Source organism: Oncorhynchus kisutch, linkage group LG16, assembly GCF_002021735.2.
Source record: "Oncorhynchus kisutch isolate 150728-3 linkage group LG16, Okis_V2, whole genome shotgun sequence".
NCBI lineage: Eukaryota > Metazoa > Chordata > Actinopteri > Salmoniformes > Salmonidae > Oncorhynchus > Oncorhynchus kisutch.
In genome coordinates, this window is record NC_034189.2 from 47,037,894 (window position 1) to 47,062,251 (window position 24,358).

The following is a 24,358-nucleotide window of genomic DNA, read 5'->3' on the forward strand; positions in this document are numbered from 1 at the left end:
GCTGTAATGTTGTGTTTATGTTGTTGCAAGGTTATTCTTTGGTTGCTGTAATGTTGTGTTTATGTTGTCCAGCAACCTTTTGGTTAATGGCCCAAGGCTCTAACCTCTGGGCTGCCTGCCTCCACTATACTATAACGTTGTTCTGTGGTTTCAGGTCTGTTCACCAGTGAGTTGTTGCATCAGGAGCAGGCCAGACTAGCCGAGGCCAGAAAGATCAGCGTGGTCAATGTGAACCCAACCAACATACGACCTCACAGTGACACGCCTGAGATACGCAAATACAAGAAGCGCTTCAACTCTGAGATACTGTGTGCTGCTCTCTGGGGTAAGACACCCTAGATAATCTCACACACATGTGAACACACACACAGGCAAAGTCTCTCACACACATGAATGCACATACACTTATGCAACTCACTCGTGTGTATTTCCACATGCTCGCTGACGTTGAATAATATCTCTCTTCTCTCTCTCTTTCTTTCTCTCTATCTCTTTGAAACTCTCTTCCTCTCCTCTCTCTCTCTCTCTCTCTCTCTATGTCTCTCCCCCTCTCTCTATCTCTTTGAACCCCCCTCTCCCCTCTCTCTCTCTTTCTCTGTCTCTCCTTTCTCTCTATCTCTTTGAAACTCTCTTTCTCTCCTCTCTCTCTCTCTCTCTCTCTCTCTCTCTCTCTCTCTCTCTCTCTCTCTCTCTCTCCTCTCTATCTCTTTGAAACTCCCCCCTCTCTCTCTCTCTCTCCCCTCTCTCTCTCTATCTCTTTGAATATCTCTCTCTCTCTCTCGTTCTCTCTCTCTCCACTCTTTCTCTCTCTCCTCTCTCTCTCTATCTCTTTGAAACTCTCTCTTTCTCTTTCTCTCTTTCTCTCTTTCTCTCTTTCTCTCTTTCTCTCTCTCTCCCCTCTCTCTCTCTATCTCTTTGAAACTCCCCCCTCTCTCTCTCTCTCTCCTCTCTCTCTCTCTCTCTCTCTCTCTCTCTCTCTCTCTCTCTCTCTCTCTCTCTCTCTCTCTCTCTCTCTCTCTATCTCTTTGAAACTCCCCCCTCTCTCTCTCTCCCCCTCTCTCTCTCTATCTCTTTGAAACTCTCTTTCTTTCTTTCTTTCTCTCTCTCTCTCTCTCTCTCTCTCTCTCTCTCTCTCTCTCTCTCTCTCTCTCTCTCTCTCTCTCTCTCTCTCTCCTCTCTCTCTCTGTGTGTCTCTAGGTGTGAACCTGCTGGTGGGGACAGAGAATGGTTTGATGTTGCTTGACCGTAGCGGTCAGGGGAAGGTCTATAACCTGATAACCAGGAGACGCTTCCTACAGATGGACGTCCTGGAGGGACTTAATGTCCTGGTTACTATATCAGGTATTACCGACTGACCGCGGTAGGACCATTACATAACCGCAACATGACCACAGAGGGAGAACGTTGCTCTCTTATTTAAAGAACTGGAGGCCTGTAGAACATCTCTGTTCTGATAGAGACATCTCTGTTTTCTCTCTCTCTCCTCCAGGGAAGAAGAATAAGCTGCGTGTGTACTACCTGTCCTGGCTGAGGAACAGGATACTCCACAACGACCCCGAGGTGGAGAAGAAGCAGGGCTGGGTCACTGTAGGAGAGCTGGAGGGCTGCGTACACTACAAAGTCGGTACGGAACTCTCTCTCCTCTCTCTCTGTGTGTGTGTGTCTGTTGTTGACTCTCTTCTGTGTATTTGTGTCTGTTGTTGACTCTCTTCTGTGTGTGTTATTGACTCTTCTGTTTGTGTTGTTGACTCTCTTCTGTGTGTGTTGTTGACTCTCTCCTGTGTGTGTTGTTGACTCTCTCCTGTGTGTGTTGTTGACTCTCTCCTGTGTGTGTTGTTGACTCTCTCCTGTGTGTGTTGTTGACTCTCTTCTGTGTGTGTTGTTGACTCTCTTCTGTGTGTGTTATTGACTCTCTCCTGTGTGTGTTGTTGACTCTCCTGTGTGTGTTGTTGACTCTCTCCTGTGTGTGTTGTTGACTCTCTTCTGTGTGTGTTGTTGACTCTTCTGTGTGTGTTGTTGACTCTCCTGTGTGTGTTGTTGACTCTCCTGTGTGTGTTGTTGACTCTCTTCTGTGTGTGTTGTTGACTCTCTTCTGTGTGTGTTATTGACTCTCCTGTGTGTGTTGTTGACTCTCCTGTGTGTGTTGTTGATTCTCTCCTGTGTGTGTTGTTGACTCTCTCCTGTGTGTGTTGTTGACTCTCTCCTGTGTGTGTTGTTGATTCTCTCCTGTGTGTGTTGTTGACTCTCTCCTGTGTGTGTTGTTGACTCTCTCCTGTGTGTGTTGTTGACTCTCTCCTGTGTGTGTTGTTGACTCTCTCCTGTGTGTGTTGTTGACTCTCTCCTGTGTGTGTTGTTTCCAGTAAAGTACGAGAGGATCAAGTTCCTGGTGATCGCTCAGAAGAACGCAGTGGAGATCTATGCCTGGGCCCCCAAACCCTACCACAAGTTCATGGCTTTCAAGGTAGGTCCCACACCGGGTTGAGATGTGATGCTGTAGTTAGGTAGACATCCTGGAAGTACAGGGACTACCTTCAAGGTAGGTCCCACACTGGGTTGAGATGTGATGCTGTAGTTAGGTAGACATCCTGGAAGTACAGGGACTACCTTCAAGGTAGGTCCCACACTGGGTTGAGATGTGATGCTGTAGTTAGGTAGACATCCTGGAAGTACAGGGACTACCTTCAAGGTAGGTCCCACACCGGGTTGAGATGTGATGCTGTAGTTAGGTAGACATCCTGGAAGTACAGGGACTACCTTCAAGGTAGGTCCCACACCGGGTTGAGATGTGATGCTGTAGTTAGGTAGACATCCTGGAAGTACAGGGACTACCTTCAAGGTAGGTCCCACACCGGGTTGAGATGTGATGCTGTAGTTAGGTAGACATCCTGGAAGTACAGGGACTACCTTCAAGGTAGGTCCCACACTAGGTTGAGATGTGATGCTGTAGTTAGGTAGACATCCTGGAAGTACAGGGACTACCTTCAAGGTAGGTCCCACACCGGGTTGAGATGTGATGCTATAGTTAGGTAGACATCCTGGAAGTACAGGGACTACCTTCAAGGTAGGTCTCACACCGGGTTGAGATGTGATGCTGTAGTTAGGTAGACATCCTGGAAGTACAGGGACTACCTTCAAGGTAGGTCCCACACCGGGTTGAGATGTGATGCTGTAGTTAGGTAGACATCCTGGAAGTACAGGGACTACCTTCAAGGTAGGTCCCACACCGGGTTGAGATGTGATGCTGTAGTTAGGTAGACATCCTGGAAGTACAGGGACTACCTTCAAGGTAGGTCCCACACCGGGTTGAGATGTGATGCTGTAGTTAGGTAGACATCCTGGAAGTACAGGGACTACCTTCAAGGTAGGTCCCACACCGGGTTGAGATGTGATGCTGTAGTTAGGTAGACATCCTGGAAGTACAGGGACTACCTTCAAGGTAGGTCCCACACTAGGTTGAGATGTGATGCTGTAGTTAGGTAGACATCCTGGAAGTACAGGGACTACTTGAGAGGAAATGTTGCACCATTGTCTGTGACAATACTATGGGGTTTGTCACGTTGTCTGATAATAGTTACTCTGGGGTCAATAGTAACACCTCTCTCTCTCTCTCTCCCCCCACCTCCCAGTCGTTCACTGACCTGCAGCACCGCCCCCAGCTGGTTGACCTGACGGTGGAGGAGGGGCAGAGGTTAAAGGTCATCTACGGCTCCAGCCTGGGCTTCCATGTCATCGACGTCGACTCTGGCAACCCTTACGACATCTACGTCCCCTCACACGTAAGTTTGTGTGTGGTGTGATATATAGTGCAGGGAGATAGACAGTAGATAACCATTACCTCTGTCTGTCTATAGATTCAGACCCAGGTGACTCCCCATGCCATCGTGATTCTTCCTAAGACAGACGGGATGGAGATGTTGTTGTGTTATGAAGATGAGGGAGTCTACGTCAATACCTACGGACGCATCACTAAAGACGTCGTGCTGCAGTGGGGAGAGATGCCTACTTCTGTTGGTGAGTGTGGTGTGTGTGTGTGTGGGTGTGGGTGTGTGGGTGTGTGAGCTCAGCCTTGTTTTAGGCCTGTGGGAACTTGTTTAGGTTCGTGCAAAGTTTAATCAGATTCAATCTCAACTCTGTTGTGTTCTTTCTGTCTCATGCTCTCTCTCTCTTTCTGTCTCATGCTCTCTCTCTCTTTCTGTCTCATGCTCTCTCTCTCTTTCTGTCTCATGCTCTCTCTCTTTCTGTCTCATGCTCTCTTTCTGTCTCATGCTCTCTCTCTCTTTCTGTCTTATGCTCTCTCTCTTTCTGTCTCTCTCTCTCTTTCTGTCTCTTTCTCTCTCTCTCTTTCTGTCTCATGCTCTCTCTCTTTCTGTCTCTTTCTCTCTCTCTCTGTCTCTTTTCTCTCTCTCTTTCTGTCTCATGCTCTCTCTCTCTTTCTGTCTCATGCTCTCTCTCTCTTTTCTATCTCATGCTCTCTCTCTCTTTCTGTCTCTTTCTCTCTCTCTTTCTGTCTCTTTCTCTCTCTCTTTCTGTCTCTTTCTCTCTCTCTTTCTGCTCTTTCTCTCTCTCTTTCTGTCTCATGCTCTCTCTTTCTGTCTCATGCTCTCTCTCTCTTTCTGTCTCATGCTCTCTCTCTCTTTCTGTCTCATGCTCTCTCTCTCTTTCTGTCTCATGCTCCCTCTCTTTCTGTCTTCATGCTCTCTCTCTCTTTCTGTCTCATGCTCTCTCTCTCTTTCTGTCTTCATGCTCTCTCTCTCTTTCTGTCTCATGCGCTCTCTCTCTTTCTGTCTCATGCTCTCTCTCTCTTTCTGTCTCATGCTCTCTCTCTCTTTCTGTCTCATGCTCTCTCTCTCTTTCTGTCTCATGCTCTCTCTTCTTTCTGTCTCATGCTCTCTCTCTTTCTGTCTTCTTTCTCTCTCTCTTTCTGTCTCTTCTCTCTCTCTTTCTGTCTCTTTCTCTCTCTCTCTCTTTCTGTCTCTTTCTCTCTCTCTTTCTGTCTCTTTCTCTCCCTCTTCTGTCTGTCTCATGCTCTCTCTTTTCTGTCTCATGCTCTCTCTCTTTGTCTCTCTCTCTTTCTGTCTCTTTTCTCTCTCTCTTTCTGGTATCTTTCTCTCTTTCTGTCTCTTTCTCTCTCTCTTTCTGTCTCTTTCTCTCTCTTCTTTCTGTCTCTTTCTCTCTCTCTTTCTGTCTCTTTCTCTCTCTCTTTCTGTCTCGTTCTCTCTCTCTTTCTGTCTCTTTCTCTCTCTCTTTCTCTCTCTCTTTCTCTCTCTTCTGTATCTTTCTCTCTCTCTTTCTGTCTCATGCTCTCTCTCTTTCTGTCTCATGCTCTCTCTCTTTCTGTCTCTCTCTCTTTCTGTCTCTTTCTCTCTCTCTTTCTGTATCTTTCTCTCTTTCTGTACTCTTTCTCCTCTTTCTGTCTCTTTCTACTCTCTTTCTGTCTCTTTCTCTCTCTCTTTCTGTCTCTTTCTCTCTCTCTTTCTGTCTCTTTCTCTCTCTCTCTTTCTGTCTCTTTCTTCTCTCTCTTTCTGTCTCTTTCTCTCTTCTGTCTCTTTCTCTCTCTCTTTCTGTCTCTCTCCCTCTCTCTTTCCCTCTCTCTTCTTTCTCTCTCTCTCTCTTTCTCTCTCTCTTTCTCTCCTTGCTCCTCCAGCCTATATCCACTCTAGCCAGATCATGGGCTGGGGGAGAAGGCCATAGAGATCAGGTCTGTGGAGACAGGACACCTGGACGGGGTCTTCATGCACAAGAGAGCCCAGAGACTCAAGTTTCTGTGCGAGAGGAACGACAAGGTGAACAACATGCGCACACACACACACACACACACACCACACACACACACACACACACACACACACACACACACACACACACACACACACACACACACACACACACACACACACACACACACACACACACACACACATATTCTCTATTGCCTGCATCAATCATGTCTTCTCATGGTGTGTGTGTGTGTGTGTGTGTGTGTGTCTAGGTGTTCTTTGCGTCGGTGAGGTCTGGAGGCAGCAGTCAGGTCTTCTTCATGACCCTCAACCGTAGCTCCATGATGAACTGGTGAAACAAACCCCTCCCACTGTCTTCCCATTGACCTGCTCAGCTGTCCATCACGGGCCAAGGCTAATTTCATAAGCCAATTAAAACAATGGACCAAGAGAATCAAATCGCACCCTGAATCAAAGAAGTGAATTGAAAAATAGGAGAGTCCAACACTGAATCGAACTGAGAGAATCAAACACTGAATGACTCGAATGCTGAGAGAATCAAATATCAAATCAGTGTGAAAGAATTTAAGTGTAAATGAATCAGGCTCCGAGAGAATCAAACTTGAAGACAGTGAAACACTGAGAGACTACAACACTGTAACAGACATAAAGGACTATAAAGAATGAAATAATAAAGAGATACATGACTATTATGAAGAGGAGTCTGAAGGTAGAGGAGTCTGAAGGTAGAGGAGTCTGAAGTTAGAGGAGTGTTTGGATCAACACTGGTTTCCCGGTTTTCCAAGATCCCGACTACCGTCTGTGGAGACGAATCGGAACTTCCGGATCCTAATCTTTCTTTCTCACCTGCACTTCACCTTTAATAATGTCCCCTCTTTCTCCACCACTCCACCCCTCTTCTCTAAAATATTGGCTATGTCCCTTTAAAACAAAATCCCCGCCTCGGTCTCCCTCCTCTTCTCCTCCTGTCCCTCTGTCTCCCTCCTCTTCTCCTGTCCCTCTGTCTCCCTCCTCTTCTCCTGTCCCTCTGTCTCCCTCCTCTTCTCCTCCTGTCCCTCTGTCTCCCTCCTCTTCTCCTCCTGTCCCTCTGTCTCCCTCCTCTTCTCCTCCTGTCCCTCTGTCTCCCTCCTCTTCTCCTCCTGTCCCTCTGTCTCCCTCCTCTTCTCCTCCTGTCCCTCTATCCACTCTGAAGTCTTTCAATTCTCAAGGTGCTGCATCAGATTAACTGTTAAAAGAAAACAAGAATAACAACATTCTGCTGTTTACTAGAAATATTCTTTCATTCTGTCTTTTAAATAACACATTGTTCAAGTTTTGTTTCTTGTTTATTTAGGTACTTTAAAATGACTTTTGAATTGTAATGTGAATTAGCTTGATAACTTGCACAGCACACTGCTAGTTTCTGCCGTTCAGTTTGTGTGTTTTATGTTATGCTGAAATGCCAGAGTAAAACCTGATTCAACTGAGAATCATTTGAGAATTGTCTGAGAATGAACCACTCTGTGTCTGTCTGTCTGTCTTATCTGTCTCTGTGTGTAAAGAATTATTGTGTGAAGCTGTCTCCCACCTGATTGGTCTGGTCTGATTGTGACTCCTTCCTGTTTGTACGGTGCCAAGCATGATGAAGCCATCTGATTTATCTACCGTTGTTTTGTTCACTCCTTCCTGTTGGTTTACCATTTTATTTTAACACTTTGATAGCATCTTATGTCCTTAGATTGAACATGATCAGTTCATCTTAAACAACTTAATTTATTTTAAAAAGAACCATGTTTAAGAGCTTTTATGCATTTCTGAAAACAAAAGACGAGAACATCTGAAGCTGTTGTCCTTAATCAAATGCTGTAGAACTCCGTTACCCAGAATGCAACAGTTCGGTAAGGTGTGTGCGTGAGTGGGTCATGGATGTATATTTAGTGACTACAAACACATTCATCCAAAAAACATTACATTCGCCGAGACCCACTCCCTCAAATTACAAACAAGTGTAGGGGGTGACACTTTTGTCTGGGAATTAAACTTCCAGACTGCTCATGGTCATTACATTAAAATTACTGTTATGGAGGCAGGTTGCTTTTTAGAATGTTAGCAATAAAGAGCTGTGCTGATTGAACTAGTGTGTGTGTGTGTGTGTGTGTGTGTGTGTGTGTGTGTGTGTGTGTGTGTGTGAGAGAGGTGATGGGTGTATCACTCTCTCAATCTGGTGAACAGACTGCTGATCACTACTGTTGGACTCTGTCTTTAAAATACAAACTCTATAGACCTCTTTGTTTCTGAGCGACCAACTCATCACTAATGTTTTGGTTTCTATGTTTTGTAAAACAGAAAAATAAATGATACTAGAACATTATTCTGTTTTTAAAAAAACTTATTTTTGTTTAGATTCTGTGTGTGTGTGTGTGTGTGTGTGTGTGTGTGTGTGTGTGTGTGTGTGTGTGTGTGTGTGTGTGTGTGTGTGTGTGTGTGTGTGTGTAGGGGTTGCAGTGAGGGGTTATCAGCTGAGGCCACTGACCCTCAGACTTTGTCCCTGTAGAAGGTATATCATTAACTCTACCTAATACTGTCCCTCCCTGTGTGTGTCTGTGTGTGTTACACCTCCCCCCTCATTTAGAGCCTGCTGAGCTCAGGATGACCAGGGTGTGTGTGAACAGTGGATACCAGCCCTGACACTGTGTGTGTGTCTTCACTAATCACTATCACAGAGTTGAACCACCATGAAAACAGGGTGACAAACACAACCTAAGACAGGAGGTGAAGTGTGTTAGGCACCATGTGTGATGGTAATGATGACATGAATGATAAACAGCCACCAGTAAGGTGTACAGATAGAGAGGTGCTCTGCTCCGGTGTGTCTTTCTGTCCAGTGCTGTGTGTATGTCGAGATGAGTGCGTGGACACAGCGTGATCCCAGCGATTGATGATTACCCTGGAAGTGTGTGTGTGATCAGTTCGTGTTGTTGGAGCTGATGTCGAGACTCTGAACCTGTCATGGAATCGGGAAAGGTACGATCTCTCTCTGTACATTTTTACACACTCTAGCTCTCTCTCTCTCTCTCTCACACACACACACACACACACACACACTCGTTTTGAGGTATCTAATCCATTTACTAAACAGACGCTGAAAGCCAAGCTGTTCGTTTCATAATATAGTAAAAGTTCCTACTGTTCAATACTGACTGACCGATGCTCTGTAGCTACACACAGGGACAGGAGTGTGTGTGTGTGTGTGTGTGTCATGATTAATCCGAGGGAGAGTACCATTGATTTGACAGTTCATTTGTTGATGGCATGAGAGAGCTGGTTCGATCAGTGATTCATCTGTTTTTTAGTTCTGACAGAAACACATCTGGAAACAGGAACAGCAGCAAGCAGTCTGTGTTTTATTCCATCATTGACACACCTTTATCACTTTGTTAGGGGGCAGAGCAGCTTTAATATTACAGACAGATTGTAGCTTCCATCAGTGTAATTGTCTGCATCATTTCCAATCCCACACACATATTTATTTTGTAAATATAGATTCTTTTAAATATACAGTATATATATTTTTAAAATATATTTCCCTTCTTTATTTTTCCCTCTAACCTTACCACCCCTCCCCCTCCACTAACCCTTCCACCCCACCCCTCCCCTCCCCTAACCCTTCCACCCCTCCCCTAACCCTACCACCCCTCCCCTCTATCTCTGAAGACCATCCCGTTTGGTAGATTTTCCACTGTGTGATGTTTCACAAAAAGCTCTGAACCTTTCTGTTCTCGTAGTTTCTACAGATTGCAAATGAAAGATAAACACCTCCGCTTAGAGTATTATTATATTATTGGCCGATTTGACTATGACTTATCAAATCACCCAGCAGTGCTATTTGCAGAGTTGCCTCCAAGTAAACGTTGCAATTGTTTAGCCATTCCTGAACCTGCGACCAAAAACAAGCTACATATGGGCAGTACAAGAACAAGTGATTCAGCAGAGCTGTATATAACATTCTACTGGCTGCAAGAATGTACTATAATCATTGACATGGAGAAACTCAACGTTTTTGTCTCAGTTCATAGACCATGTGCCATGGAATCGTTACCATCCAACTATTTTTCAACCTGCATGGCGCCACGGTCAACATTTAGGTCCTCAAGTAAAACTGACGTGCAGTTGAAGTCGAATGTTTACGTACACCTTAGCCAAACACATTTAAACTCAGTTTTTCACAATCCCTGACATTTACTCCAAGTAAAACGGCCCTGTCTTAGGTCAGTAAGGATCACCACTTTATTTTAAGAATGTGAAATGTCAGAATGGTAGTAGAGAGAATGATTTCTTTCAGCTTTTATTTCTTTCATCACATTCCCAGTGGGTCAGAAGTTTACATACACTCAATTAGTATTTGGTAGCATTGCCTTTAAATAGTTTAACTTGGAACAAACGTTTCGGGTAGCCTTCCACAAGCTTCCCACAATAAGTTGGGTGAATTTTGGCCCATTCCTCCTGACAGAGCTGGTGTAACTGAGTCAGGTTTGTAGGCCTCCCTGATCGCACACGCTTTTTCAGTTCTGCCCAGAAATGTTCTATAGGATTGAGGTCCGGGCTTTGTGATGGCCACTCCAATACCTTGACTTTGTTGTCCTTAAGCCATTTTTCCACAACTTTGGAAGCATGCTTGGGGTCATTGTCCATTTGGAAGACCCATTTGCGACCAAGCTTCCTGACCGATGTCTTGAGATGTTGCTTCAATATAGCCACATAATTTTCATTCCTCATGAAGCGGTATATTTTGTGAAGTGCACCAGTCCCTCCTGCAGCAAAGCACACCCACAACATGATGCTGCCTCCCCCGTGATTCACGGTTGGGATGATGTTCTTCGGCTTGCAAGCCTCCCTCTTTTTCCTCCAAACATAACGTTGGTCATTATGGCCAAACATATCTATTTTTACTTCATCAGACCAGAGGACATTTGTTCAAAAAGTACGATCTTTGTCCCCATGTGCAGTTGCAAACCTGAGCGGCCTTTCAGGTTATGTCGATATAGGACTCGTTTGGCTGTGGATATACAGTGCCTTGCGAAAGTATTCGGCCCCTTGAACTTTGCGACCTTTTGCCACATTTCAGGCTTCAAACATAAAGATATAAAACTGTATTTTTTTGTGAAGAATCAACAACAAGTGGGACACAATCATGAAGTGGAACGACATTTATTGGATATTTCAAACTTTTTTAACAAATCAAAAACTGAAAAATTGGGCATGCAAAATTATTCAGCCCCCTTAAGTTAATACTTTGTAGCGCCACCTTTTGCTGCGATTACAGCTGTAAGTCGCTTGGGGTATGTCTCTATCAGTTTTGCACATCGAGAGACTGACATTCTTTCCCATTCCTCCTTGCAAAACAGCTCGAGCTCAGTGAGGTTGGATGGAGAGCATTTGTGAACAGCAGTTTTCAGTTCTTTCCACAGATTCTCGATTGGATTCAGGTCTGGACTTTGACTTGGCCATTCTAACACCTGGATATGTTTATTTTTGAACCATTCCATTGTAGATTTTGCTTTATGTTTTGGATCATTGTCTTGTTGGAAGACAAATCTCCGTCCCAGTCTCAGGTCTTTTGCAGACTCCATCAGGTTTTCTTCCAGAATGGTCCTGTATTTGGCTCCATCCATCTTCCCATCAATTTGAACCATCTTCCCTGTCCCTGCTGAAGAAAAGCAGGCCCAAACCATGATGCTGCCACCACCATGTTTGACAGTGGGGATGGTGTGTTCAGGGTGATGAGCTGTGTTGCTTTTACGCCAAACATAACGTTTTGCATTGTTGCCAAAAAGTTCAATTTTGGTTTCATCTGACCAGAGCACCTTCTTCCACATGTTTGGTGTGTCTCCCAGGTGGCTTGTGGCAAACTTTAAACAACACTTTTTATGGATATCTTTAAGAAATGGCTTTCTTCTTGCCACTCTTCCATAAAGGCCAGATTTGTGCAATATACGACTGATTGTTGTCCTATGGACAGAGTCTCCCACCTCAGCTGTAGATCTCTGCAGTTCATCCAGAGTGATCATGGGCCTCTTGGCTGCATCTCTGATCAGTCTTCTCCTTGTATGAGCTGAAAGTTTAGAGGGACGGCCAGGTCTTGGTAGATTTGCAGTGGTCTGATACTCCTTCCATTTCAATATTATCGCTTGCACAGTGCTCCTTGGGATGTTTAAAGCTTGGGAAATCTTTTTGTATCCAAATCCGGCTTTAAACTTCTTCACAACAGTATCTCGGACGTGCCTGGTGTGTTCCTTGTTCTTCATGATGCTCTCTGCGCTTTTAACGGACCTCCGAGACTATCACAGTGCAGGTGCATTTATACGGAGACTTGATTACACACAGGTGGATTGTATTTATCATCATTAGTCATTTAGGTCAACATTGGATCATTCAGAGATCCTCACTGAACTTCTGGAGAGAGTTTGCTGCACTGAAAGTAAAGGGGCTGAATAATTTTGCACGCCCAATTTTTCCGTTTTTGATTTGTTAAAAAAGTTTGAAATATCCAATAAATGTCGTTCCACTTCATGATTGTGTCCCACTTGGTGTTGATTCTTCACAAAAAAATACAGTTTTATATATTTATGTTTGAAGCCTGAAATGTGGCTAAAGGTCGCAAAGTGCAAGGGGGCCGAATACCTTCGCAAGGCACTGTAGATACTTTTGTACCTGTTTCCTCCAGCATCTTCACTAGGTCCTTTGCTGTTGTTCTGGGATTGAATTGCACTTTTCGCACCAAAGTGCGTTCATCTCTAGGAGACAGAACGCGTCTCCTCCTGAGCGGTATGACGGCTGCGTGGTCCCATGGTGTTTATACTTGCGTACTATTGTTTGTCAGATGAACGTGGTACCTTCAGGCGTTTGGAAATTCCTCCCAAGGATGAACCAGACTTGTGGAGGTCTACAATTTACTTTTAGGTATTGGCTGATTTATTTTGATTTTCCCATGATGTCAAGCAAAGAGGCAGTGAGTTTGAAGGTAGGCCTTGAAATACATCCACAGGTACACCTCCAACCGACTCAAATGATGTCAATTAGCCTATCAGAAGCTTCTAAAGCCATGACGTCATTTTCTGGAACTTCCCATGCTGTTTAAAGACATACTTTATGTAAACTTTTGACCCACTGGAATTGTGATACAGTGAATTATAAGTGAAATAATCTGTCTGTAAACAATTGTTGGAAAAATTACTTGTGTCATGCACAAAGTAGATGTCCTAACCGACTTGCCAAAACTATAGTTTGTTAACAAGACATTTGTGGAGTGGTTGAAAAATGAGTTTTAATGATTCCAACCTAAGTGTATGTATGTATGTAAACTTCTGACTTCAACTGTATTTTTTAAATTTATTACAGGTTTTTTGTTGTTGACAATTTTGGTCTTTAATGCAGGGCCAACAAACAAGTTCCCTACCTTTCCACTTGACTCCATTTTTGTGGTAATGTTGCAATCAGTATGTTGTAATTTTGGACAGAGCAGAAATGTCCATATGTTTTTATTAACAGCATGTGTCACACACCTAATTCAACAAGTCAAGTAAATATCAAGCCCTTGATTAGTTGAATCAGGAAACAGTAACACTGAGTAATGTGAAGATGTTTTGTTGCTCTGTTATAAGCAGTGTTTTACAGCAGGTGGGACTGCATGGTGCATTGAACTGGTTCCCTGCCCACTAGGTCAGCTCATTACAGGCACCTTTTCACATCTGTGTGTCCTACAGCAGCTGACCGGCACTCTAACCCTAGCAGTGTTTTCAGCAGTCTTGGGTTCTCTACAGTACGGATACAGCCTGGGAGTCATCAATGCGCCACAGAAGGTACACTCACACACTGTTTATTTTAGTCATGAGTAAACAGCAAGTACTATTACAAACCTTTACTTTGTTTCCTAGGTGATAGAGCAGCATTATGGGCGGTCCCTGGGGTGCTCCCTGAGGAGCCTCTCCTCCTATCAGAGAACGGTACAGGGACAGAGAAGCAGGAAGTGCATCCCTCTGTGGTCATGTATTGGTCTCTGTCTGTGTCGATCTTCTCCATTGGGGGCGTGGTGTCGTCCTTCCTGGTGGGCTTCGTTGGAGACCTGAGAGGAAGGTGTGTGTGAGCATCCGAACCTCCCTCTTCCTCTATCTGTCTCAAGACGAAACTAAATGCGCTTGTGTGACTGACTGGGTTTGAACTTGGGTCGTCTGTATGCCACAAGACTGTGTTAGCCCACTGAGCTAATGCCTATGCTGTCTGTGCAGGGTGAAGGGCATGTTGATGGTGAATGTGTTAGCAGTAATAGCAGGTCTACTGATGGTGTTGGCTAAGATGTGGAAACCTCACGTCATGGTCATCGCTGGACGATGTGTCATGGGATTCTACTGTGGTGAGTTATCCATAAATGAAGTCACACACTAGACTACATCAGGAAGGAAGTATTTGGCCCAGCTCTGTCCACCAACAAAGCTGGTACTGATGCCCCCCCCTCTCAATTACATTTAAATTCAAGGTCTTTTTAGATAACATACACAAGTAGGTACAAAAGTAGAGGTAGATAATATACAAAAGTGAAATAAACAATAAAAATGAACAGTAACATCACACTCATAAAAATTCCAAAATAATAAAGACATTTCAAATGTCATATTACGGGCAAATAGTTAAAGTACAAAAAGGTTAATAAATAAACATAAATATGGGTTTTATTTACAATAGTGTTTGTTTTTCACTGGTTGCCCTTTTCTTGTGGCAACAGGTCACAAATCTGTTGATGGCACACTGTGGTATTTTACCCAGTAGATATGGGAGTTTATCTAAACCGGGTTTGTTTCCAAATTCTGACGTTTCCACCTCATTTTGTGGGCAGTGCGCACATAGCCTGTCTTCTTTTGAGAGCCAGGTTTGCCTAAGGCGACATTTCTCAAAAGCAAGGCGATGTTCACTGAGTCTGTACGTCGTCAAAGCTTTCCTTAAGTTTGGGTCAGTCACAGTGCTCAGGTATTCTGCCACTGTGTACTCTCTGTTTAGGGCCAAATAGCATTCTAGTTTGCTCTGTTTTTTTGTTAATTCTTTCCAATGTGTCAAGTAATTATCTTTTTGTTTTCTCATGATTTGGTTGGGTCTAATTGTGCTGCTGTCCTGGGGCTCTGTGGGGTGTGTTTGTGTTTGTGAACAGAGACCCAGGACCAGCTTGCTTAGGGGACTCTTCTCCAGGTTCATCTCTCTGTAGTTGATGGCTTTGTTATGGAAGGTTTGGGAATCACTTCCTTTTAGGTGGTTGTAGAATTTAACAGCTCTTTTCTGGATTTTGATAATTAGTGGGTATCGTCCTAATTCTGCTCTGCATGCATTATTTGTGTTTTATGTTTACGTCTCTCTCTCAATTCAATTTCAATTCAAGGGCTTTATTGGCATGGGAAACATGTGTTAACATTGCCAAAGCAAGTGAGGTAGACAACTTCTCTCTCCCCTTCTCTCTCTCTCTCTCTCTCTCTCTCTCTCTCTCTCTCTCTCTCTCTCTCTCTCTCCCCTTCTCTCTCTCTCTCTCTCTTTCTCAGGTCTGTCCTCAGGGTTAGTTCCTATGTATATAGGGGAGATAGCTCCCATGGCCTACAGAGGATCTCTAGGAACCTTACATCAGCTGGCTATTGTTACTGGTATACTACTGAGTCAGGTAAGAACACACACACACACACACACACACACACACACACACACACACACACACACACACACACACACACACACACACACACACACACACACACACACACACACACACACACACACACACACTATCCCCCTGGCACTGTCTGTCCTCTAATCTCTATCCCCATGGTACTGTCTGTCCTCTAATCTCTATCCCCCTGGTACTGTCTGTCCTCTAATCTCTATCCCCCTGTCACTGTCTGTCCTCTAATCTCTATCCCCCTGTCACTGTCTGTCCTCTAATCTCTATCCCGCTGGTACTGTCTGTCCTCTAATCTCTATCCCGCTGGTACTGTCTGTCCTCTAATCTCTATCCCCCCGGTACTGTCTGTCCTCTAATCTCTATCCCCCTGTCACTGTCTGTCCTCTAATCTCTATCCCCCTGGTACTGTCTGTCCTCTAATCTCTATCCCCCTGTCACTGTCTGTCCTCTAATCTCTATCCCCCTGTCACTGTCTGTCCTCTAATCTCTATCCCGCTGGTACTGTCTGTCCTCTAATCTCTATCCCGCTGGTACTGTCTGTCCTCTAATCTCTATCCCCCTGGTACTGTCTGTCCTTTATCCTCTATCCCCCCGGTACTGTCTGTCCTCTAATCTCTATCCCCCTGTCACTGTCTGTCCTCTAATCTCTATCCCCCTGGTACTGTCTGTCCTCTAATCTCTATCCCCCTGGTACTGTCTGTCCTCTAATCTCTATCCCCCTGTCACTGTCTGTCCTCTAATCTCTATCCCGCTGGTACTGTCTGTCCTCTAATCTCTATCCCCTGGTACTGTCTGTCCTTTATCCTCTATCCCCCTGGTACTGTCTGTCCTCTAATCTCTATCCCCTGGTACTGTCTGTCCTCTAATCTCTATCCCCCCAGTACTGTCTGTCCTCTAATCTCTATCCCCCCAGTACTGTCTGTCCTCTAATCTCTATCCCCCTGGTACTGTCTGTCCTCTAATCTCTATCCCCCTGGTACTGTCTGTCCTCTAATCTCTATTCCCCTGTCACTGTCTGTCCTCTAATCTCTATCCCCCTGGTACTGTCTGTCCTCTAATCTCTATCCCCCTGTCACTGTCTGTCCTCTAATCTCTATCCCCCTGGTACTGTCTGTTCTCTAATCTCTATCCCGCTGGTAGTGTCTGTCCTCTAATCTCTATCCCCTGGTACTGTGTGTCCTTTATCCTCTATCCCCCTGTCACTGTCTGTGTCCGTCCCTAATCTCTGTCCCCCTGTCTCTCTCTGTGTCAGTCACTAATCTCTACCCCCCTGTCACTGTCTGTCCTCTCATCTCTGTCCCCCTGTCACTGTCTGTGTCCGTCCCTAATCTCTGTCCCTCTGTCTCTCTCTGTGTCCGTCCCTAATCTCTGTCCTCCTGTCTCTCTGTGTCTGTCTTTAATCTCTGTCCACCTGTCTCTCTCTGTGTTTGTCCCTAATCTTTGTCCTCCTGTCTCTCTCTGTGTCTGTCCCTCATCTCTGTCCCCCTGTCTCTCTCTGTGTCCGTCCCTAATCTCTGTCCTCCTGTCTCTCTCTGTGTCTGTCCCTAATCTCTGTCCCCCTGTATCTCTCTGTGTCTGTCCCTCATCTCTGTCCCCCTGTCTCTCTCTGCATCCGTCCCTAATCTCTGTCCACCTGTCTCCCTGTGTCTGTGCCTCATCTCTGTCCCCCTGTCTCTCTCTGTGTCCGTCCCTAATCATTGTCCTCTTGTCTCTCTCTGTGTCCGTCCCTAATCTCTGTCCCCCTGTCTCCCTGTGTCTGTCCCTCATCTTTGTCCCCCTGTCCCCCAGGTGCTAGGTCTAGAGTTCCTCCTGGGTAATGACTACTACTGGCCGCTGCTGCTGGGTCTGTCTGGAGCTCCTGCTGTTTTACAGTCTCTACTGCTGCCACTGTGTCCTGAAAGTCCCAGATACCTCTACATCAAGAGAGGCATGGTGGAGGAGGCCAAAAATAGTATGTACTGTAGAAATCTCAGATCTCTCTTAGAAAATACAGTACCAGTAAAAGGTTGGACACACCTACTCATTCATGGGATATATATTTTTCTTTATTTGTACTATTTTCTACATTGTGTAATAGTAGTGAAGACATCTATAAAATAGCAGATATGGAATCATGTAGTAACCAAAAAAGGGTTAAACAAATCAAAATATATTTTATATTTGAGATTCTTCAAAGTAGCCACCCTTTGCCTTCATGACAGTTTTCCACACTCTTGGCATTCTCTCAACCAGCTTCATGAGGTCGTCACCTGGAATGCATTTCAATTAACAAGTGTGCCTTGTTAAAAGTAAATTTGTGGAATTTCTTTCCTTGTTAGTGCGTTTGAGCCAATCAGTTGTGTTGTGACAAGGTAGGGGTGGTATACAGAAGATAGCCCTATTTGGTAAATTATGAAGTCCATATTATGGCAAGAACAGTTCAAATAAGCAAAGACAAATGACAATCCATCATTACTTTAAGACATGAAGGTCAGTCAATACGGAAAACTTCAAGAACTTTGAAAGTTTCTTCAAGGGCAGTCGGAATTCCTGCAAAGAAACCACTACTAAAGGACACCAATAGGAAAAGAAGACCCAGAGTTACCTCTGCTGCAGAGGATAAGTTCATTAGAGTTACCCGCCTCAGAAATTGCATCCCAAATAACTGCCTTACTGAGTTCAAGTAACAAACACATCTCAACATCAACTGTTCAGAGGAGACATCGTGAATCAGGCTTTCGTGGTCAAATTGCTGCATAGAAACCACTACCAAAGGACACCAATAGAAGACGAGACTTGCTTGGGACAAGAAACACGAGCAATGGACATTAGACCGGTGGAAATCTGTCTGATGAGTTCAAATTGGAGAGTTCCCAACATGTGTAGTTCCCAACGTGAAGCATGGGGGAGGAGGTGTGGGGTTGAGTTGCTGGTGACGCGGTCTGTGAATTCAATGCACACTTAGAATTCAATGCACACTTAACCAGCATGGCTACCACAGCATTCTGCAGTGATATGCCATCCCATTTGGTTTGCGTTTAGTGGGACTATCATTTGTTTTTAAACAGGACAATGACTCAACACACCTCCATGCTGTGTAAGGGCTTTCTGACCAAGAAGGAGAGTGCCGCATCAGATGACCTGGCCTCCACAATCACCCAACCTCAATCCAATTGAGATGGTTTGGGATGAGTTGGACCGCAGAGTGAAGAAAAAGCATCTAACAAGTGCTCAGCATATGTGGGAACTCCTGTTGGAAAAGACTGTTGGAAAAGCATTCCAGGTGAAGCTAGTTGAGAGAATACCAAGAGTGTGCAAAGCTGTCATCAAGGCAAAGGGTGGCTTCTTTGAAGAATCTAAAATCTAAAATCTATTTAGATTTGTTTAAAACTTTTGTGGCTACTATCAGATCAAAATCATATAAAATCAAATGTATTTATATAGCCCTTCTTACATCAGCTGATATCTTAAAGTGCTGTACAGAAACCCAGCCTAAAACCCCAAACAGCAAGCAATGCAGGTGTAGAAGCACGGTTACTAGGAAAAACTCCCTAGAAAGGCCAAAACCTAGGAAGAAACCTAGAGAGGAACCAGGCTATGAGGGGTGGCCAGTCCTCTTCTGGCTGTGCCGGGTGGAGATTATAACAGAACATGGCCAAGATGTTCAAATGTTCATAAATGACCAGCATGGTCAAATAATAATAATCACAGTAGTTGTCGAGGGTGTAACAAGTCAGCACCTCAGGAGTAAATGTCAGTTGGCCGATCATTAAGAGTATCTCTACCTCTCCTGCTGTCTCTAGAGAGTTGAAAACAGCAGGTCTGGGACAGGTAGTACGTCCGATGAACAGGTCAGGGTTCCATAGCCGCAGGCAGAACAGTTTAAACTGGAGCAGCAGCACGGCCAGGTGGACTGGGGACAGCAAGGAGTCATCATGCCAGGTAGTCCTGATGCATGGTCCTAGGGCTCAGGTCCTCTGAGAGAGAGAAAGAAAGAGAGAAAGAAAGAAAGAGAGAATTAGAGAGAGCATGCTTAAATTCACACAGGACACCTAATGACACCCTAGCCCCCCGACACAAACTACTGCAGCATAAGACAAGAGACAGGAGGGGTCAGGAGACACTGTGGCCCCATCCGATGATACCCCCGGACAGGGCCAAACAGGCAGGATATAACCCCACTTTGCCAAAGCACAGCCCCCACACCACTAGAGGGATATCTTCAACCACCAACTTACCATCCTGAGACAAGGCCGAGTATAGCCCACAAAGATCTCCGCCACGGCACAACCCAAGGGGGGGCGCCAACCCAGACAGGAAGATCACATCAGTGACTCAACCCACTCGAGTGGGTTGTTATTTCATGGTTTATGTCTTCGCTATTATTCTGCAATGTAGAAAATAGTATAAATAAATAATAACCCTTGAATGAGTACGTGTGTCCAAAATACACACTTGCTGTGTGTGTGCGTTTGTAGGTCTGCGTCGTCTGAAGGGAGAGTATGACCCATCAGCTGACCTGGAGGAGATGAGGAGGGAGAAGGAGGAGGTGGAGAAGGAGGCGCAAGTCTCTATCGCAGTCCTGGTACGTTCTATAGCTGTCTAATCCATGTCGGTCTGGTCCTGTATTCATAATGTGATATGTGTCTGTAGTCCTGTATTCATAATGTGATATGTGTCTGTAGTCCTGTATTCATAATGTGATATGTGTCTGTAGTCCTGTATTCATAATGTGATATGTGTCTGTGGTCCTGTATTCATAATGTGATATGTGTCTGTGGTCCTGTATTCATAATGTGATATGTGTCTGTAGTCCTGTATTCATAATGTGATATGTGTCTGTAGTCCTGTATTCATAATGTGATATGTGTCTGTAGTCCTGTATTCATACTGTGATATGTGTCTGTAGTCCTGTATTCATAATGTGATATGTGTCTGTAGTCCTGTATTCATAATGTGATATGTGTCTGTAGTCCTGTATTCATAATGTGATATGTGTCTGTAGTCCTGTATTCATAATGTGATGTGTGTCTGTAGTCCTGTATTCATAATGTGATATGTGTCTGTAGTCCTGTATTCATAATGTGATATGTGTCTGTAGTCCTGTATTCATAATGTGATATGTGTCTGTGGTCCTGTATTCATAATGTGATATGTGTCTGTGGTCCTGTATTCATAATGTGATATGTGTCTGTAGTCCTGTATTCATAATGTGATATGTGTCTGTAGTCCTGTATTCATAATGTGATGTGTGTCTGTAGTCCTGTATTCATAATGTGATATGTGTCTGTAGTCCTGTATTCATAATGTGATATGTGTCTGTAGTCCTGTATTCATAATGTGATATGTGTCTGTAGTCCTGTAGTAATAATGTGATGTGTGTCTGTAGTCCTGTATTCATAATGTGATATGTGTCTGTAGTCCTGTATTCATAATGTGATATGTGTCTGTAGTCCTGTATTCATAATGTGATATGTGTCTGTAGTCCTGTATTCATAATGTGATATGTGTCTGTAGTCCTGTAGTAATAATGTGATATGTGTCTGTAGTCCTGTATTCATAATGTGATATGTGTCTGTAGTCCTGTATTCATAATGTGATATGTGTCTGTAGTCCTGTAGTAATAATGTGATATGTGTCTGTAGTCCTGTATTAATAATGTGATATGTCTGTGGTCTTCTAGGTGCGGTCGTCTCTCTACAGGCAGCAGCTGTTTGTAGCCCTGATGATGCATCTCTCACAACAACTGTCTGGAATTAACGCTGTGAGTTACTGAGAGAGAGAGAGAGAGAGAGAGAGAGAGAGAGAGAGAGGGAGAACAACTGTCAGGAATCAACTCTGTGAGTTACTGAGAGAGAGAGAGAGAGAGAGAGAGAGAGAGAGAGAGAGAGAGAGAGAGAGAGAGAGAGAGAGAGAGAGAGAGAGAGAGAGAGAGAGAGAGAGAGAGAGAGAGAGAGAGAGAGAACAACTGTCAGGAATCAACGCTGTGAGTTACTGAGAGAGGGGGAGAGAGGGGACAACTGTCTGGAATCAACGCTGAGTTTGTGTGTGTGTGTGTGTGTGTGTGTTGAGTCACCAGGGTGTTTATTGTGTCTTATTTATATTGTTTTACATCGGTTTAACAGCCTGGATAAGTCAGATTGAGGTTCTTATGACTCTGCTTTACTTAATGGAAACCTAATGTTTGTTTTAATCTCTTCAGATCTTTTATTACTCGACAGCCATCTTTGAGAAAGCAGGAGTCACTCAGCCTGTCTATGCAACCATTGGAGTAGGAGTTCTCAATACCGTCTTTACGATGGTGTCGGTACGGGAAGACATGCGCACACGCACATGCACACGCACACGCACATGCACGCGCACGCACAGACAAACTAACACGTCCCCACATAGACTAACCATTTGTAGGTCAGTGATGCAAACAGTGTATTGCAGGTGGCTCTAGTGGACAGGGCCGGCAGACGGACGTTGACTCTGATTGGTTTAGGTGGGATGTGTATCTGTGCCGTCGCCATGACAGTCGGCCTCGTGTACCTGGTATGACCAATCAAAAATAATTTTCTCTATCTCTCAACCAATAGGGTTTCAGTATTTTAGTGTGTACATTTCCTGTCTTTATATGACTGTTTCCTGTGTTTTTTAACAATCTCTTGTTCCGCCAGAGTAAAATAATGATTTTCTTTTCTTTTCTTTTCTCCTCTCCTCTCCTCTCCTCTCCTCTCCTCTCCTCTCCTCTCCTCTCCTCTCCTCTCCTCTCCTCTCCTCTCCTCTCCTCTCCTCTCCTCTCCTCTCCTCTCCTCTCCTCTCCTCCCCAGAGAGTCTACTCCTGGATGTCCTATGTCAGCATGTCGGCCATCTTCCTGTTTGTGTGTTTCTTTGAGATCGGCCCTGGTCCCATCCCCTGGTTCATCGTGGCTGAGTTATTCAGTCAGGGCCCCAGGCCTGCTGCTATAGCTCTGGCTGGCTGCACCAACTGGACCAGCAACTTCATCATAGGCATGACCTTCCCTTACATAGAGGTAAGATACATGGACGGACGGACAGATGGACAGACCAATTAACTCACCCTCCCTTTCTCTCCCTTTCTCTCTCACCCTCTCTCTCTCACTCTGTCTCTCTCTCTCTCTCTCTCTCACTCTCTCTCTCTCTCTCTCTCTCTCTCTCCCTTACTCTCACCCTTTCTCTCTCTCTCTCTCCACCCCTCTCTCCAGGCTCTGTGTGGTAGCTATGTGTTCATCCTGTTTGCGGTGCTGCTGTTTGGCTTCACTGTGTTCACTTACCTGCGTGTGCCGGAGACCAAAGGGAAGACATTTGAGGAGATAGCAGCTGTGTTTAAAAAGGGAAGGAAACAGACACCAGGAACCAGAAAGACTGGAACTGGTACTGGTACTGGTACTGGTACCTCCACCGAGCTGGAGCAGCTCAAATCAGACTCCCAGGCCTGACATGCTCACGAGTCCAGGGGGATCCAACCCTAGAGAGTTGCAGGGTGTGCAAGCTTTAGTTCCAGCCCTGCACTAACATATCTGATTAGCTTAATCTGGTGTGTTACCGCAGGGCTCGGATAATTAGCATTGTGACAGAATGTAAGTGATGAAAGTCCTAAATCCTGAACGCCATCTAGATAGTTGTTTACTTCCAAGAACAACTCCTGACATGACTAACTTTACATAACTCATACACTGGGCCCAGAATGTTTCCTGCTCAGGATAAGGCAGACAGAAAAACTCCTGGCTCTACTGTATCATTCATGGTCAGTACAATAACGAGATGCAGCAGATGGTTTTGTTTCTAGAGGTTACATTATCCTGTTCTACCATGCTCAATGTGTAACTGACTGAATGTATTCACACAAGTTGAATGTCACCAAATGGGACTTTACGATTACTATTAATAAATTACTACCAAGATAGTGCATGTGAAATGACAGCTAAAATGACACACACACACACACACACTAGCACGCACACACGTTTACATGATCTCTCTCTCAATCTATTTCTCTCGCTGTCTGTCTCTCTCTCTCACGCCTGACAGATGGCTGTTAATGTTAAACCCAAAGGTAAGGAAATGCAAGCACTTTTATCAACAGACTCAGACACACACACACACACACACACACACACACACACACACACACACACACACACACACACACACACACACACACACACACACACACACACACACACACACACACACACACACACACACACACACACACACACCCAAAGCAAACCCCACCAGAGCAGAATTAACTCTCATGGCTGGTTGTGTCAATTGTCACCTCAGATGGCTGCTCTCTATGAAAGCTGGAGTTTTTCCTGATCATGTGACCTAGTGAAATAATATTACAGTGTCCACATTAGGACGGATGACGGCACGCCTGCATTATCGGATTGGAACTGTAAGTCATTACATTAGACTAAGGCCAGTCACTCACCTCAACTTCGTTGTTGATAGAACACACACAACCAGTGAGACCAACCAACATCTGCTAAAGAAGAACATCTGGCCTGGCCACAACGCTAGCCATTGTCATTGTGGAAATAAATAAAGGACGAGTTAAGATGCTTGTTAGGTGTCTGAGTGAAGTTGACCTACACTTCCAGTCCCCTCTACTACCTTCCTCATTCAGCTGTCTTTATATACTGTTAAGATGCTTGTTAGGTGTCTGAGTGAAGTTGACATACACTTCCAGTCCCCTCTACTACCTTCCTCATTCAGCTGTCTTTATATACTGTTAAGATGCTTGTTAGGTGTCTGAGTGAAGTTGACCTACACTTCCAGTCCCCTCTACTACCTTCCTCATTCATATACTGTATGGTTGACCTTTTCACAGCCAGTAGTTGTTGCCAATTCACTATTGCTGGTATACTATGGCCTCAGGACCCAGTATTTTCAAGATGACCAACGTGACTAGAGCTGTGAACCTGAATCAACAGAA

The 24,358-nt window shown here is 44.7% G+C and overlaps 1 protein-coding gene and 1 pseudogene across 1 annotated transcript; both read left to right on the top strand.

Annotated features, from left to right (window-relative positions):
- Nucleotides 1-8,088, top strand: part of LOC116354010 (TRAF2 and NCK-interacting protein kinase-like) — a 15,933-nt pseudogene extending 7,845 nt beyond the window's left edge.
- Nucleotides 8,089-8,433: 345 nt separating this feature from the next.
- Nucleotides 8,434-23,323, top strand: LOC109890372 (solute carrier family 2, facilitated glucose transporter member 2-like). The gene is given in 13 exon segments (XM_031792664.1): nt 8,434-8,741; nt 13,481-13,576; nt 13,652-13,685; nt 13,688-13,850; nt 14,003-14,127; nt 15,299-15,414; nt 17,221-17,383; nt 19,890-19,996; nt 21,095-21,175; nt 21,614-21,718; nt 21,847-21,948; nt 22,227-22,430; nt 22,623-23,323. Coding segments are annotated over 13 exon segments (1,545 nt in total). The 5' UTR covers nt 8,434-8,726; the 3' UTR covers nt 22,857-23,323.
- The last annotated feature ends 1,035 nt before the right edge of the window (nt 23,324-24,358 follow it).